The 16,622-nt window shown below is 38.4% G+C and overlaps 1 protein-coding gene across 1 annotated transcript in view; it reads right to left on the bottom strand.

Annotated features, from left to right (window-relative positions):
* Nucleotides 1-9,527: 9,527 nt before the first annotated feature.
* The window catches only part of RNMT (RNA guanine-7 methyltransferase), a 45,265-nt gene continuing 38,170 nt past the window's right edge, over nt 9,528-16,622 (bottom strand). Inside the window, 1 exon segment of the mRNA XM_040479488.1 lies at nt 9,528-14,116. Within this exon segment, the coding sequence (XP_040335422.1) occupies nt 14,079-14,116 (38 nt within the window). The 3' untranslated portion in view covers nt 9,528-14,078.

The raw sequence follows: 16,622 nt of genomic DNA, 5'->3' as shown, positions 1-16,622 counted from the left end.
AACATAGGTTCTAAATTAAATTTAGCATTTGCTACAGTGCACCAGTTGATGTAACCTCACAAACTCAATCAATCCTGGGGCTCAAATTACACCTGTGAATCCCACAAAATCTAAATTTTGTATCACATATAATCTTAGGAAAGTAGCCAATGCAAAATAGAGAAAAAATAGGTATACCTCACTTAACAGCCTTGCCTAAATTTCCCACATTTATAGAATGGATTACTGCTCCCCTTAAGTTAAAATAGTTAATATGACCCAACGTAAAGGAATTGTTTGAGAAAACAAAGCCTTCAAATACTAACATTTAATCCTTGATCCTTAATCATTAATAAAGGGGTGATCATCTCCACCACTTCTCTGTGTGACAGCCCAATTGTGCCTGTTTTTTTTTTTTCTTTTGGTTTGTTTTAAATGTTTATTTATTCATTTTGAGAGAGAAAGCATGAGAAGGGGAGGGGCATAGAGACAGGGAGAGAACCCAAGCAGTCTCTGAGCTGTCAGCGCAAAGCCCAATGAGGGCTCTCTCTCACAATCTTGTGAGATCGTGACTTGTGTGGAAATCAAAAGTTGAAGGCTTAACTGACTGAGCCACCCAGGCACCCTGTGCCTATTGTTAAACCTAGAAAAAATAAATTGTGGCTCATGGGACAACTACAACCTGAATGCTGTGGTTCCCAGTTCTTAAAGCCCCATTCCCAATAGCCAATATTATTAAAATTACTGATTTTGTCCAATCAACAACCTATCAATATTTTGCTCTTATGGATTTGGTTAATATATTGTGTTCAATACCTGTTTCAACAGCCTCTTAGCTGCAATTTGTCTTTGTCTCTGAAGGGATACAATACACCTTTCTCTACCCATGGGACACCTTAGTGTCTCCACCACTGCACACAACCTTCGCAGACAAGGTATTCATTGCATGTGCCTTTCTCCAGGAGCACAGGTATGACATTACATTGAGGACTTCCTCCTCCAAGACCATTTGACACACTCATTACAGTTGCACAACTCTAATATTCATTCATTCTTTGGGGTTCTGGTGGCAACACTTCCTCATTTACAAATTTTACTTCAAATTAAAATCAACAGACACTCCTATTAGTGCCCTCTAAACCCTTCACTCTTGAGGCTCTGGCAACTTCTTTTCCAGTCTCCTGGAGTCTCAAGTTCACTTAAAAGGCCAAAATTGTCCAAGGGCATTTAATTCAAGAAACTGCCCTTCTTGACCTCATGTTCTACCCTTAAAACTACAAATATCTACATACTGGACTTTCCTGAAAATAGGGACTCTCATAGACCCTGAGCCTGTGACTCTCCATTTTGTTGCCCATTGTGCTTTGGGTCATGGAAACAGCACAGCAACTGAGGTCTCCTTGAGATAGGATGGAGCTAAACATGGCCCCACTGGCATATTCCATGGTCTTCCCTGTCCTCAGTGTCTTTCTAGAGGAGTCACCCATTCCCCAGACTCCTCAGCTACCTAGGGCATCCCTTGGGATTAAATGAGTGAACAATGGGAGTTCATGAACCATACAAGTGACAGTGCTAACCACCAGCAGAATGTGCTACGTTCCCCTCAGCCAGGATGTCCATAATAAGGACAGGACTCCAAAACAACACACTAGACCAAACTTCAGGCAGTCATCTTAGTACCAGATGCCCCAGCCAACAAGTGTCCCCATCTTCACATTTATTATAAACTGCTGGGTCATTACCTAAAAGTTGTCCCCTTCAGGGTAAAGAACCTGGGAATCTCTTACCTCACAGATACACAAAATTATAAATCAAAATGGCATGTCTTTACATGTACTAAGGCCACAATACTAAGCTTTGCCAGGACACTCCTTATTCCTTTCAGAGTTACAGACATTACTAATAGTAACCAAGACACACATTTCACTTCTCAAAAACAATGCTGTGCTCTTTGAAAAGGCCTTCACTAGAACTTTCATGTTCCTAATAGGTCCCAGATCACGAGTTAAATTAGGAGACATACTGGTCTTCTTGAACAACTCTTCTGTAAATCCAGTCTGGCAAATAGACCTCTCAATAGGTCTCTATCTTACCCTGGGTCTTAATCTCTCTTAATTTTAGGCTCTTTCACTGACCCATACCTCACACCAAATTTAAAAACTTTCTCACTGCCCTGTTTTATATTTAAAGAGGGATATATCTTGACTCCATGTATATTAAGACTCAATATATATTAATAGTGTCTACTATGTAAAATTTCAATCTTGTCCCCATCCCATAAGAGAACTCATAAAACAAGATGTCCTGTGGTAGCTGGTTCCAGTCAAGGTTAACTGAGCTACTCAAAATTGTTTTCATGGATCCAGGCTCCTTTTGTCTTCTGTTTTTGTGCTTAGGCTTGTTCCCTCATGGTTGCAAGATGGGTATCACATCAGTTTGTTCCAAAATGTCAGAGACAAGGGACAGTCTTATGACTTTTTATTAGGGACTAAAACCTTTCTCAGACACCCCTAAATAGACTCCCCTGTATTTCATCAACCAGCATTGGGTCACATGTCTGTGGTGGACAGAATAACTAATGCCACCTGCCCCCAAAGATGTCTACATCCTCATCTCCAGAACCTGTGGCAAGGTGCTTGGCAGATGTGATTAAGGATCTGGAGGTGGGAAGATTATCCTTATTATCCAGTGGGCTCTATATAATCACAAAAGTTCTTAAAGAGGAAAGCAGGAGGGTCCAAGTTCTTCACACGTTGGAGCTGAAACCTTTTCTTCAGCCTTTGAACAAGTATGGTTCAAGAGACATCTCAAATAATGTGTGAAGTTAGTAACTTCCCTTCCAGTTCATAGTTGTTCTCTGGGATCTACGGAAATAAATGAAAGCCCCCGTCACAAGAATAAGTAGAAGCTATCTACTCAGAACTTGCTGGAGCAAGGGAGTCAGCACCACTACGGGCCTCTGACACACTCATGAGCAGCCAGAGGAGGGAGAAAGTTTAAAAAAAAAAAAAAAAAGGATAATCCAGTTTGGAAGTTGGTGGTGTTAGGAAGCTGGAGCAGCCTGTTGGAAGCAGGCCAATCATGATTGGTTGGGGGAGCATATTTGGCTTTCTCTGGTTGGTCATAAATGGAGGTAGGAACAAAGATAGGGAAGCTGAGAGTCACTGACCAAGTCCTGGCTGTTCTGAGCCATGGCTGTAGAGGTCATGGCTTAAAGGGCTGGCTACTGCAGAGGGAGTGGGTCAGAGTTCTGTGGTCATCTATGGTCTGCTGTCCATTGTATGTTCAGCCTCTCAGGGTTTACTTCTCACTGTTGCCTCTCATCTCAGCTGCCTATTGTCACAGAATTTTGCATTCCTTAAGCTCACAGGGGCCCCCAGATCCTGGCGTAAGGATTATGAGGTGGCCTAGGAGCTGGGCAGTCAGAGTCAGGAGGGAAGGAGGAAAGTTGGAACCAATGATTTGTTTGGAGGGTTGTAGCCAGATACTGACAGAAACTGGAAGAATTAAAAACTGGATAATGATTAACAATTTGGACAAGGTGACATGTTCCAATCCAATCTGCAGGTAGGGACCAAAAATGGTTTTTACACTGTATGTGTGAGGTGGGGGGAAAGGGAGCAGAAAGGTGTTCTTCACCAAACAAGGCATAATGTGCATATCCTTCAGTTACCATCATTTATAGAGTTACAATGAATGGAGTTAGGATCTAATAACCTAGAAGAGTGTGCTATATAGACAATGCATAGTTATCGCTAAACCACAAAATTTTTCTCTGTATCTCCTTGAAAGGGATGTCCCAAAAGTAGTTTTTTGTTGGAAGGAAGACAAGTAAATGGAGTGCAGGATGAGGAGGAAGATGCAGGAAAAGGCTGCCACAGGATACAATAAGTTTACATGTCTACATTACTTATTGGGCACCCATAGGGTGTAGAGAAGTCTGGATTATACCCTGCTGGAGAATTGGAAGGAATTCCCAGCTAAGGAACCTCAGCCACTAGAAACCCAAAGAGAAGGGATTTCGGTCTCTTGCTAATGCTTCTGTCCATTTTAAGTGTGGGGATTCACTGCCAACGTTTATGGATGAAATATAAGGAAATTTAAAGCTTCAGACAATTGCTAACGAAGACCATTTGTTGCATTAATAACACAAAGGTAAATGTTATAGGAAATATCTCCTGTTAGCATGCCAGTTTAGCCCTGGATAATTAAAGAAATTGCAACAATCTGTGGTAGGAAATCACTGTTAAAAGTCATTAAAATGTACTTTTATCTTCCTCAATCTCACAAGCAGGAAGAGCAACTTCAGTTTTGTGTGGATTGGTTGTTTTCATAGAGCAGTTGGAGTAAAGGTGAGGCAGAGAAGAATAGGAGTGCTTTCTGTTCTAGCAGTGTTTGCAAAGAACTCTCACAAAAATGACTTTGTTGGTCATTTTCTAGGTTTGATGTCAGAACAATATACAACCTTATCCACTCAAATCTCTGTGGTTAGAGGTATACTTCTAGATTTCCGGAAATTTTACCTTCATATTTTTTTTTACATTTTCTAGTACACATTATAAACTTCTTATTAACAGGAACCAAGTCTTTTACTTCCAGAGTAATCTAGTCATACAACCAATCATTCCACATTGTCCAGGCTGTTGTAAATATTTTAGGCTTCATGGGCCCATACGGTCTGTGCTGCATATTCCTTTAAAAATTTTTAACAGTAGTTTGCAGATCCCTATCTTATCCCAAATACCCCTCTTGCCCCTTTTCAGTTACTCACAGATTTCATCTCCCAGCCCCAAACAAACATTAATCTACTTCCTGCCTCCATAGTAGGGGTCTACAAACTATCATGGGCCAGATCTAGCCTGTGGCCTGTTTTTGTAAATAGTTTCTTGGAAACACAAACCGTGCCCATTCATTTACATTACAGTGTACCACAGCTTTCTCCCAACAACTGCAGAGCTTCGTTAAAAGAGAGACTGTATGGCTGACAAAGCCTAAAATATTTACTGCATTGCCCTTTACAAAAAAATTTTGCTGACCTCTGTCCATGCACTTGCCTTTTCAAAGGCCATTTCATATGCATAGAATCACACAATATATACTCTTCTGAATCTGACCTCTTTCATTCAGCATACAGTTTTTGAGGTTCATTCATATTGTATCATGTATAAGAAGTTCATTCCTTTTTATTGCTGAATATTCCATTGTAAGGATACACCACATTTTGTTTATCTGTTCACAGTTGATAGATATGTGGATTGCTTCCACATTTGAGATGCTATGAATAATGCTGTGAACACTGACATACAAGTCTTATGTGTGGACATATGTTTTCATTTTTCTTGGGTAGACCCTTAGGAGTAGATTTTATGGGTCATATGGTAAATTTATGTCTAACATTTTACGAAAATGTCAAGCTGCTTTCCAAAGTGGCTATGCTGCTTTGCATTCTCAGGAGCAACATATGAGGGCTCTCTCTTCACCATGTCCTCCCCAACACTTTTCTGTTCATTTTGGTTATGCCATTCTAGAGGATGAAAAGTGGTACTGTGTTATGGTTTTAAACTGGATTTCCGAATGACTAATGATGATGATTTTTTTTCCTGTGCTTTTTAGCCATTTGTATGTCTTCTTTTGTAAACCTCTGTTCAAATACTTTGCCGATTTGTAAACTGGATTGTTTGCCTCATTGAGTTTTAAGAGTTCTTTGTATATTCTGGATACAAGTCATTTGCCACAAATATGATTTGCAAATATTTTTCCCATTCTGTAGACTATTAATTTCTTTAACCAGTGTCTTTTAATGCACAAAATTTTAAATTTTGATAAAGTCCAATTTATCAATCATGTTTTACTGGATGAAAGAGTTTGGTATCATATCTAAGAAATCTTAGACTAACCCAGGGTCATGAGGACTTTTCCCTATGTTTTCTTCTAAAAGTGTTATAGTTTCAGTTCTTAAATTAGGTCTTGAATCCATTTTGAGGTAATTTTTGCATGTGGTGTAAGATAAGGGTCAAAATTGCACCATCACCATTTGTCAAGAAGACTACCCTTTCCCTATATATTGTGGCATCTCTCTTGAAAATCAATGGACTTAAATATGAGTTTATTTTTGTACTCTACATTCTCCCATTGATCTGTATGTCTATGCTCATGCCACACTGTCTTAATTACTATATATTTATAGCAAATTTTGAAATCAAGAAGTGTTAAGTCCTCTCACTTTGTTCTTTTAAAAATTTGCTGCTGGGTCCTTTGCAGTAATATATAAATTTTAGGATCAGTTTGTCAATTTCTGCGAAGAAAGCTTACTGAAATTTCTATGGGGATTGCATTGGATCTATAGACCATTTGGGGGTAAGTTGTGATCCTAACAATATTGAGTATCTCAATATATGAACTTGAAATGCCTCTTTCCTTAGGTCTTTAATTTTTCTCAGCAATATCTTGAAATTTTCAATGTACAAACCTTAGGGTTTTTGTTTGCTAAACTTATTCCTAAGTATTTTATTTGTGAACTGAATTTTTTCTTTTTTTCTCAACGTTTTTTATTTATTTTTGGGACAGAGAGAGACAGAGCATGAACGGGGGAGGGGCAGAGAGAGAGGGAGACACAGCATCGGAAACAGGCTCCAGACTCTGAGCCATCAGCCCAGAGCCTGACGCGGGGCTCAAACTCACGGACCACGAGATCGTGACCTGGCTGAAGTCGGACGCTTAACCGACTGCGCCACCCAGGCGCCCCCTGAATTTTTTCTTAATCCCATTTTTGAATTGTTCATTGATAGTACATAGGAAGACAACCTACTTTTTGTATATTGATCTTGTATCATGTAACTGCTGAACCTACAATTTTTTATGGGTGTGAATATTTTAGAATTTTCTATATATAGTTGTGTGCAAATAAAAGACTGTTTCACTCATTCTTTTTCAATGTGGGTGTCTTTCGCTTCTTTTCCTTGCTTGATTACACTGGTTACAACCTCCAGTATAACATTAAATAGAAGTGGTGAGAGTGAATATCTTTGTCTTATTCCTGATTTTATCTGTCTTTATTAAGTATGATGTTAGCTGTTGGTTTTTGCAGATGCCTTTGATCAGGCTGAAGAGGTTCCCTTCTATTCCAGGTTTGTTGAGTTTTATCATGAGAGATTTCAGATTTTTATAAAACACTTTGTCTATTGCAGTGATCATGTGGTTTTTCCTTTTATTAATATGGTGAGTGATATTAATTTTATTTTCAGATGTTAAACCACCTTTGCATTACTGGAATAAATCCTACCTAATTGTGGTATATAATCTTTTTTATATGCTGCTGGATTCTGTTGGCTAGTGTTTTGTTGGAGATTTTTGGAATTATATTCATGAGATACTGGTTTTCTTTACTTGTGATGTCTTTTCCTGGCTTTGGTATCAGTCTCATAGAAGGAGATGGGAAATACTCCCTCCTTCCCTACTTTGTAGAAGAGTTTATGAAGAATTAGTATTGTTTCTTGCTTAAATATTTTTCACAGAAATCACCAGTAAAGCCATCTGGGCCTGAGTTTCTCTTTGTGGACAGATTTTTAAGTACTTATTCAATTTTTTTTTACTATTCAGATTCCCTATTTTTTTAAGTCAGTTTCAGTATTTTGGGTCCTTTTTGTCTGAATACAAATTGTTCCTTAACAGAAAATTGTTCGTATTATTCCTTTACAATCCTTTTTTTTTTTTTTTTTTGGATAGTGAGTTCGTCTTTCATTCATTTTGCTGTTATCTTTTTTTCATCATCTAGCTAACAGTTTGTCAATTTTGTTGATCTTTTCAAAGAATCAATTTTTTATTTTGATTTTCTCTATTGTTTCTGTCTTCTATTTCTTTTTCATTCTTATTTCCTTCTTTCTTTTTGCTTTGGGTTTAATATGCTTATTCTTCCCCAGTGCCTATGCCCCTCTAGCTTCTTAAGTGGAATCTTAGGTTATTGACTAGAGATCTCCTTTTTATTTTTTCTTTACATTTCTTTACATTCTTTACATTCTTTACATTTACATTCTTTACATTTCCCTCTAAGTACTGCTTTCGCTTCATCCCACACATCCTGATGTGTTTTTATTTTCATTTAGCTCAAAATATTTTGATTTTCCTTGTCATTTCTTTTTTGACCCATGGGCTATTTAGAAAGTCCTTTGGTTTAATTCCAAGTATTTGTAGATTTCTCAAATTTCCTTCTGCCTTTGATTTCTAATTCTATTGTGGTAGGAAAAATGTTTTGTATGATTTTAATCCTTTTAATTTTATGGACATTTGTTCTATGGTCTACCCTGAATAATATTTCATTTATGCCTAAAAACAATGTCTATTTTGTTATTAAGTGTTCTATAGATGACATTTATATATGACATTTATATTAATTTATATTAATATAATATATAATAATATATATATGACATTGATAAGGTTGTTTAAATCTTTTCTATCTTTATTGATCAGGGCTATCTTTTAAAAGATTGTCACACTGATATAATCCTCTTGTGGCTTTCCACTGATTTTAGAATATCTAGGTTTCTTTCCACCCTTGCCTATCTCTATGCATTCATCATGTAACACTCTTCACTTTGCTCAACTTAATTAACAAGCTAAAACTACCTTTGTATCCTTTTATTGATATCAAGACCTATTACAAAGACATAATTAAGATAGTGTGATATTGGTGCATGGATAAATAAGCTGACCTATGGAACAGAACAGAGTTCAGAAACAAACCCACACATGTATGATCACCTTATACATCAAAAAGGTAAAAAAAACAGTGGTATAGGGGAAACAAGATGGTTTTTATCAAGAAGTGGTGCTGGGAGAGCTAAAAATCCATAAAGGAAAACTTCTACCTTAAACCCTACCTCACATTATTAACAAAAAAAATCAGTATGATTCAGATTTAAAAGTAAAAGGTAAAACAAAAAAGATTTTGAAGAAAACATAGGACACATTCATGATCTCAGAATAGACAAATATTTCTTAAGCAAAATATGCCAACTATGAAAGAGAACACTGGTATACTGTATTAAAATTAACAGCTTATTTTCATATGCATTATATGTATATTTCATATAGTGTCACAACATAATACACTCAACAAATGACATGTATCCGAAATTGATATATTTCTGAAAACCACAAGACAATACAAAAGATAGTCCATAGAACAGAAAAGTGGGCAAGAACCTGAACAGATATTTAACAAGAGGATAATCAAAAGGCAAGAATTATATGAAAAGTGAAATGAAATCTGATTAATAATCAGTGAAAACTAAAGCCACAGTGAGATACCACCACATGCCTGCCAGAATAAAATGACAAAGATTGACACTACCAAGTGTGGGGCAATTGGAACTTTTGAAATCTGTTTGGCAGTATCCAGTAAACTGAATATAATGTACATAATGGGACCCTGTAATTACAATGCTAGGCAGAAATGAGTACCTATGTGTACCAAAATTCATGTACTAGAATATTTGAGGCAGTACTATCAATAATAGTTCCGAACCTGGGAATGAACCAAACATCCATTGGATAAATATGTGGTTTATTTACACAATGGAGTACTATACAGACAGAAGGAACCACATATAAATACATGCAACAAAAATCTTACAAACATAATGTAGAGCAAATAAGCCAGATATAAGAGAATACATACTATTTGATTCCATTTATATGATGTCCAAAAACAGACGAATCTACTCTATGTTCTTAGAAGTCAGATAGTGGTTATGCTTGGGGAGGCAGTACCTGGAAGGGAACATGAGGGGCCATCTGGGTTGGTGGTAACAGTTTGTTGATTTAAGTGATGACTGTATTTGTGTTCCATTTGTGAAAAATCGACTAGTATATGTTACATTTCACTTAAAAATTTTAAAACAAAATGATTTGCCTCTGCTTAATCAACTCAGACTGAAGTGATTCTTTCTCTTGACCTCTCCCTTTGGCTACACTCTCTCACACTGATGCTACCACCTCCTGCCACTTCCAAATGATGAGGGTGGGAAAAGAACCATCCCCCATTCCCTAACATGCAGACTAAACTAGATTTGCTACAGCTGGTTGCTAAAGGAGCAAGTCTACCAAAATATGAAGTCCAAGTTGATCTTTGCCCTCCTGCCTGTTGATTATTCACTTTTTACCCTCCTCCCCTAGGACACTCAAATGCTCTTCTGCTCTCTCTGCCCCAAATCCTCTTACTCAGATAAATGCTCCTCTCAGGGAACATTTAAATATCAAAGGTTTGAACCAAAAGGTTGGAGCACCAACCAGTTAACATTTCAAGTTGTGGGTAGTGCACAGGTGAGAAGTCATCTGGGTCTTTGTTAACACCCCTGGAGATTGGGGTGCAGGCTGGACTTGAGGAATATGGGTGTTCAAATCTTGGCTCTCCCTTGGGCAAATTTGTACCTTCTCTGTGCCTCAGTTTCATTATTAAAATAGGGATTAGTGCTTACTTCAAATCATTATTAGAATCAAAATGAATTAACACATATAAAAGATTTAGAAAAATAACTGACCCAATAAATGTTAGTTGTCAACCTGGCTTTATCCAAGGTATGCTGTCCCCAAGCATAGCTTGGGATGAATCTAGAGATGAGGGCTTTGGGGTTAACCCAAAAATCTCCCCAAACTGAGGAGGGCATTCCTTGGGCAACCCACACTTGCTTAGTACTGCAGTGAGGAGCAGGTACCCATGCTTCAGAGCTACATGGGAGCAGAGGAGAAATTGAGAAGGTGAAGAGCTGGCTGTCCCCCCAGCCTAGTCATGTATATCTATAAATAAATAAGTGTAGGAGCTTCTGCACTGACTGCCTTCAAGGAATCAGGAATGTTGCTCTGTCACAGGGTGAGAAATGAGGTGTGTAGTTCTGACATAACAGCATCTAGGGAGGTGGTGATTCCATATACCTATACTTCCTATTTGACTAAAGGGCCAGTAAACACCACAGGCATTTTAGTACAACTCTTATTTAGGGCCCTGGGTTCTGGATCTGGCCTTTACTTTGAAGATGCAGAAGTGTTGGCAGTGACTGGCTCACAATACATACAAAGCCTGAGGTAGACAACAAAAAGTCAGTTTATCACAAGGCAAAATAATAATCAGTCGGTAGAATATTCACACTGGCATTTCCTCTTAGGCAGACCTACAGAAGAAGCCAAATCTTCAGTAGAAAGATACTTGAAGATCTACCAAAAAATAACTTAGTTGCAATAAACAGGCCAAAGAACACATCCCCAGAAGAACTAATGAGACTGGAAATCTGGACCTCCGATAGCGGACAATGCTTTTTCTGCATCTCCACTGCTGACCAACATTGCACCGTCTCATAGCCCGTCACTTGGTACACCTCTGCTCTGATGCCTATCAATGCTATCATAATTTAAATAGCAATCACATTTCCTCAATTTCCAAGTTTGGGGACCAGGGAGGCTAGGAAACTCTGTACTGGTAATCTACCTTTCAGAGTCATCATGCATACTACTTAACAGAAGTCAAATTTCTTTGGGGAGTAACACTGGAACCAGAGGCTTGGTGGGAACTGGAAGAGCAATCATTACCCGCAGATGGCTATAGTGTACAGGTTAGGACCCCTTCGCGTTGGATGCAGCTGCAAATGGTCGGTTTGTCTCCCTGAACGCTGTGGCTACACAGTACCTCTCCTTTAGTGTATTCTAGGCCCAAAGACTTCAACCTGAGTATTCTTGTTATGCCAAAATCCAGCCATGTTCCCTGACCAATCCTCCCAATCCTTAGGTTGTGTCCTCTCACAAATGGCTGGTTTGATCGTTTCACTTTCATCTTTGGAGGACAAATTGGAGTGCCTGTAGTCACTCCCACAACTACTCACACATCACTGACCTGACAGTGAAGAGCCATGTCCTCTTCATAGTTACAAGTCTTGAATGGAAAATCCCCAAACTCTCAGACTGTGAGTATGTGGGGGTGGGGGGGAGGGGTGCTAAGTCCTCCCAGCTTTTACCGTGGTGATGGGAGATGATGGGCAGGATCCACCTTTTCTTAACAGTTATCCCTGAGTCACTGCCCAGACACTTAGCTGCAGCAGGAACGCATCAGGGAATGGGGGGGAAGAGCTCACGCAGCCATGAGACCAACAGAGCTCAGGGGCAAGGGAAACACTAGAACTCTGCATCCTCCTGGTATGGCTCTGCAAGCCTCCTGCACACACAACAGCTTACTTGCTCAGACTGAAGAGATCTGCTCAATACACTCGTGTTTTCTTTGCTCCTTTCTACCCCTTCAGTGAAGGCTCCAGGGACTCCATCTTCCTTTTCTGCTTTGTATCACCATCAAACACTCCATCTTTCAGTGGGATCCTAAAGAGCAGGAGGCTAAAAATGTCTTATTACTTGCTTATAATTAACTAAGACCATTAAATGAAAATGATGATAGGAAATGATAAAGAAGCTTTACATCCTCTATCAAACTATCAAAACATTTTCTGGTACCTGCCCCAGAATTAAAATGAACCTGGATATGTACACTAAGAGCTCACCATCCCTACCTCCCCAGCACCATTACCAAAACTTTGTTAGTTAATGGCAGCCACCACAGTCAGAAGTACTATTATTTATTTCTCCAAATGACTTATGGCAAACCACCACATAAGGCAAAAAGACTTCATTTTTGTAAACCGGTAACAGTTTGGAGGTTGACAGATTGCACAAGGAACAGAAATTAGGTAACCCGTGTTCTCTTGTTAAAAGGTCTGTTACTCCAACACCATGAATAATCTACATATATAAACAAATTAAGAAACTTTACCTTTTAAACAAGTACTCTGGATAGTTATAGAAAGTAATGTCTTTAGACCTATGCATTAAATAAATGATTTTTAAAAGAATACGCAATTGCTCTGCTTTGTTCTCTGTAAGTTTTTCACTACATCTAAACACTGGCAAGTTTTTTAAACAGTGATGTAAAGTAAAGACAACAGTTCACCTAGGTGTCTGTTGGAAGAGGAGTCAAGCAAGAAGCCAGGGCTGAAAATAGTAACGGTTCTGAAATGGCAAATGCAAATTCTGAATGGTGATGAGATGCTGGACCCTAATGCGCAAAGTACAACATTGTAATAGAAGAACCGGTACTGCTTCTCTCTGGGCTGAAGGGGAGTAACAAATCTATACAGCACACAGTGCCAGTATCCTCTCTGACATCAGGGAGAATTAATCTGAAGTCTGCTTGTCAGTTCCCTTTAGTCACATCCTCCTATTGCAGTTTCATACGTAAGTCTGAGGAAAATGTGCAACAGGTTCACATGGGACAGGTTCATTAAATTTTGAGAAAAACAGCTATGGCATTTTTGTTAAATGAAGAAAGGGAAATGTGTCTAAATACATTCTTGATTACAAGAAGCATTAATTGTTATGGAAGGAAATTCTTAAGATAAAGCCCCTAAAGTCCAAAACAATTTTATGTTGGCATCTAAAACGTTCCAACCAGTTCCAAAATTAGATCGTATTAGCAAACAGTATTTACAGTGAAATGTAGTAACTGGCTACAATTCTAGGTAAATAACTTTATGAGCATCTACAATTTTGTTTTAAACTTGTAACTTTAGCGATGTATACTGAACATATTCAGTTGTACAGAACACAATCCATTTAATCTTGAAAAACACTATACATCAAAACAGAAATGAGCACACACTCCCGGCAAACCAATATGCTCCCTCATCAATTCTACAACTACAATAAATTTAATACTATAAACAAACATTAAACAAATCAGAGCACTGTGGAAAGGGTCCAGCAGCTTTAACAAGTTATATTATAATTTTTATGCGCTAAGAGAGTAGAGAGGCAAATGGAATTCTTAGAACATTACTTAAAAATAGACTTTTAAAGACAAAGGTCCCAACTCATTCTTATATACACACACAAAAGTTCATCTGTCACAGACAGCAAATGTTGAATTTATACACTGGAGTTTCCGGCAGCGTCCTGCACATTTAGACTAATTAAAACAAACAAACAGGAAGTTGTCAAATCTAGGATGGATCACGCAAATCTGTACAAGACAGGCCACAGCTGTCCTGGGGCTACTGTATATGTGCTCACTGCTGCTTCTCAAATGCAAAGACCAAGTAAATACCTAAAAAGAAAGTAACAGAAATTAGAGTTTGGTTTCTCATATCGTCATGCTAAACAGTACAATTTTAGTCCTGTTCATAATTTGGGGAAAATTCTCAAGCTTCTGAAGGGAAAAATCCCATTATTTCTAAGGGTCCTCAATTATTTTGAGTCATATGTAAGTAGCTATGGGATTACATCTGTTTACCTGAAAACATATATCCACTTACTATAATAGTGACATTACATCTCTTGAGAAAACCAATTCAACAGTTCTAAACACCTCTAAAAACAGTTTGAGATAAGAAAAATTAAAAGTATAAAACCAAGAAAATTAAAATTAAAAAATCTTATAACTTAATTCTTTCTATCTGGAACGAGATGGGTAGGATAGCTGCACTACCTCGAGGACTTCTGGCAGTGACTCTCTAGGTTTTCTATTCAAAAAAACACTAGTAAGAATTATAAGGAACATACTATAAGGAACATACATGACGTGCATGTTAAAATTCATTCACCTACCCAATTATTGTGTTGTAGGGCCTGATAAGGAAAGTGAGCCAAAAGCTATGTAGCTTTTGCTACATAACTGATAATTAAGATATTGATAACTGATGCTCAGAGATATTTATCTGGCCCAAGAGTGATATTCCAGCCCCAAGAATACTCTCCTCTAAATATGGTTTCCTGCTTTGGCACGTGTTTACTCAAAGACACCTAAGTGCATCTACGGTTCCTCATTCTGGATCACAGTGAAGTTCAAATCTGTTATATCTTCTAAGATACCAGTAGATTTTATGGTGAGCAAACATCTAAAAGAAGAAAAATCCTCAAAACATCACAAGGATGCTCAGGGCATACACTGGGACACTCAGCCAGCAAGTCAAGATAGTAGGCCATGTACCTTGGTGTCCTCCCTTCATGAGTTAACTTCTGAACAGGGTACAGATGAATGACTACAGACCATGTAAAAACCTCCTGATCCTCTAGCTTTTTACTCAAGCTGTCCAGGAGTACCACACCAGTCCTTCCAAGTGCTACTTTGGCAATACTATTCTCTGTTTCTTACCTACTAGTTCCTAATTTCTTTTAGGAGAAATGAAATATTGGGGCACCTGGGTGGCTCAGTCAGTTAAGCATCTGATTTCAGCCCAGGTCATCATCCCACGGCTTGTGAATTCAAGCCCCACATCGGCTATCAACACAGAGCCCACTTTGGATCCTCTGTCCCCCGCCCCCTGCCCCTCCTCTGCTCATTCTCTCTTTCAAAATAAATAAACTTAGAAAGAAATTAAATACTGCTGGCAACACAGTATATAGACAGAGAATAGTCAGGGTCATAGCAACACATCAGATTCCTCCAGAAGACAAGGAAGCAAAGCAGTCTAAGATATCTGTAAGTACATCACAGGACTTAGGAGCAGGCAGTGTTATTTAGCTTGTCCCACACTCCAAGTGATCTGTCTCCAGTCCTACCCACCCCAAACACACTGGTACCTACGGCAGACAATCCAGCAATCCTGACCTTCCCTAAATCTAAGGTCATTTAAAATCACTCAGATGCAGTGTCTGACTTCAGATCGACAATTAATAACTTTCTTTCCTCTCTAAAATGCCTTCTGTGTAGGCATTTCACTTGGAATTTAAAGAAATAAATCCTGAACCACTTATAAAAGCAATTAAGCAACAATTCTCTACTTTATTTTCACATTTAAAGAATCTTCTAGAGGAGCAACAGGTTCTGGTAATAGGAGTTTAATTAGATGAGTAGGAGTTTGAAGTACAGCTTCTACTTATCAGATGACTCCAGCCCACAAATCCTCCAGTTTAGAATAGTGTAATTCATGAAAGACCACACTGATCCTGACATGTTAGAGTTTGGCTGCAATGTGGCCACTGCTCCTTTCCTACTGCTTTTCACATCTCTAACCTATCTCTCCCTCCACTGTCTGGGGGCATCTAATTCTTCATCTGCATGCTATCACTAAAGTCCACATTGAGGTACAGAAACACAGTTCTAAACTATACCTAGTACCACCATCACGACATTTGACCAAAGTTTTCCTTACATCATACTTTAGGCCTGGCAGGATGTCTAAGATACCTAAGTCTCCACTTTGGGAAAAGTAATGAAATGTACAGGTTTAGGCACACATTTCTCAGTCTGATGGTCCTCTAATCCCATTTCCACTAAGGGCACCAATATTCTGGGACAAACAGGCTCAACATGTTGGCTCTATTTGTATTTTTTCCTTTTCCTCTCTCTCCAATTTAGCAAGTCCTAAGAAAAATCCCTTCACACAGGCTTCCATGAGGCCATGGGTACAAGTATGAATCAGTTGGGTTAGCTCTGTGACCTCAGGTAAGTTATTTAAGTGCTTTCTTATCTGTGAAAAGGAGATATTAGTGAGACTAGTTTACCCTTAAAGTTGTGAGGATTAAATAAGTTACAACATATGAAAAGGCTCCAGTCATGCTTGAGCACATGTTAAATATTCAATTATACCAACTATTATTACTTCCCAGAT

This window comes from Herpailurus yagouaroundi, unplaced genomic scaffold (genome assembly GCF_014898765.1).
Source record: "Herpailurus yagouaroundi ecotype Mexico unplaced genomic scaffold, PumYag 142, whole genome shotgun sequence".
In the NCBI taxonomy this organism is placed as follows: domain Eukaryota; kingdom Metazoa; phylum Chordata; class Mammalia; order Carnivora; family Felidae; genus Herpailurus; species Herpailurus yagouaroundi.
This window is presented reverse-complemented; position numbering and strand designations above follow the sequence as displayed.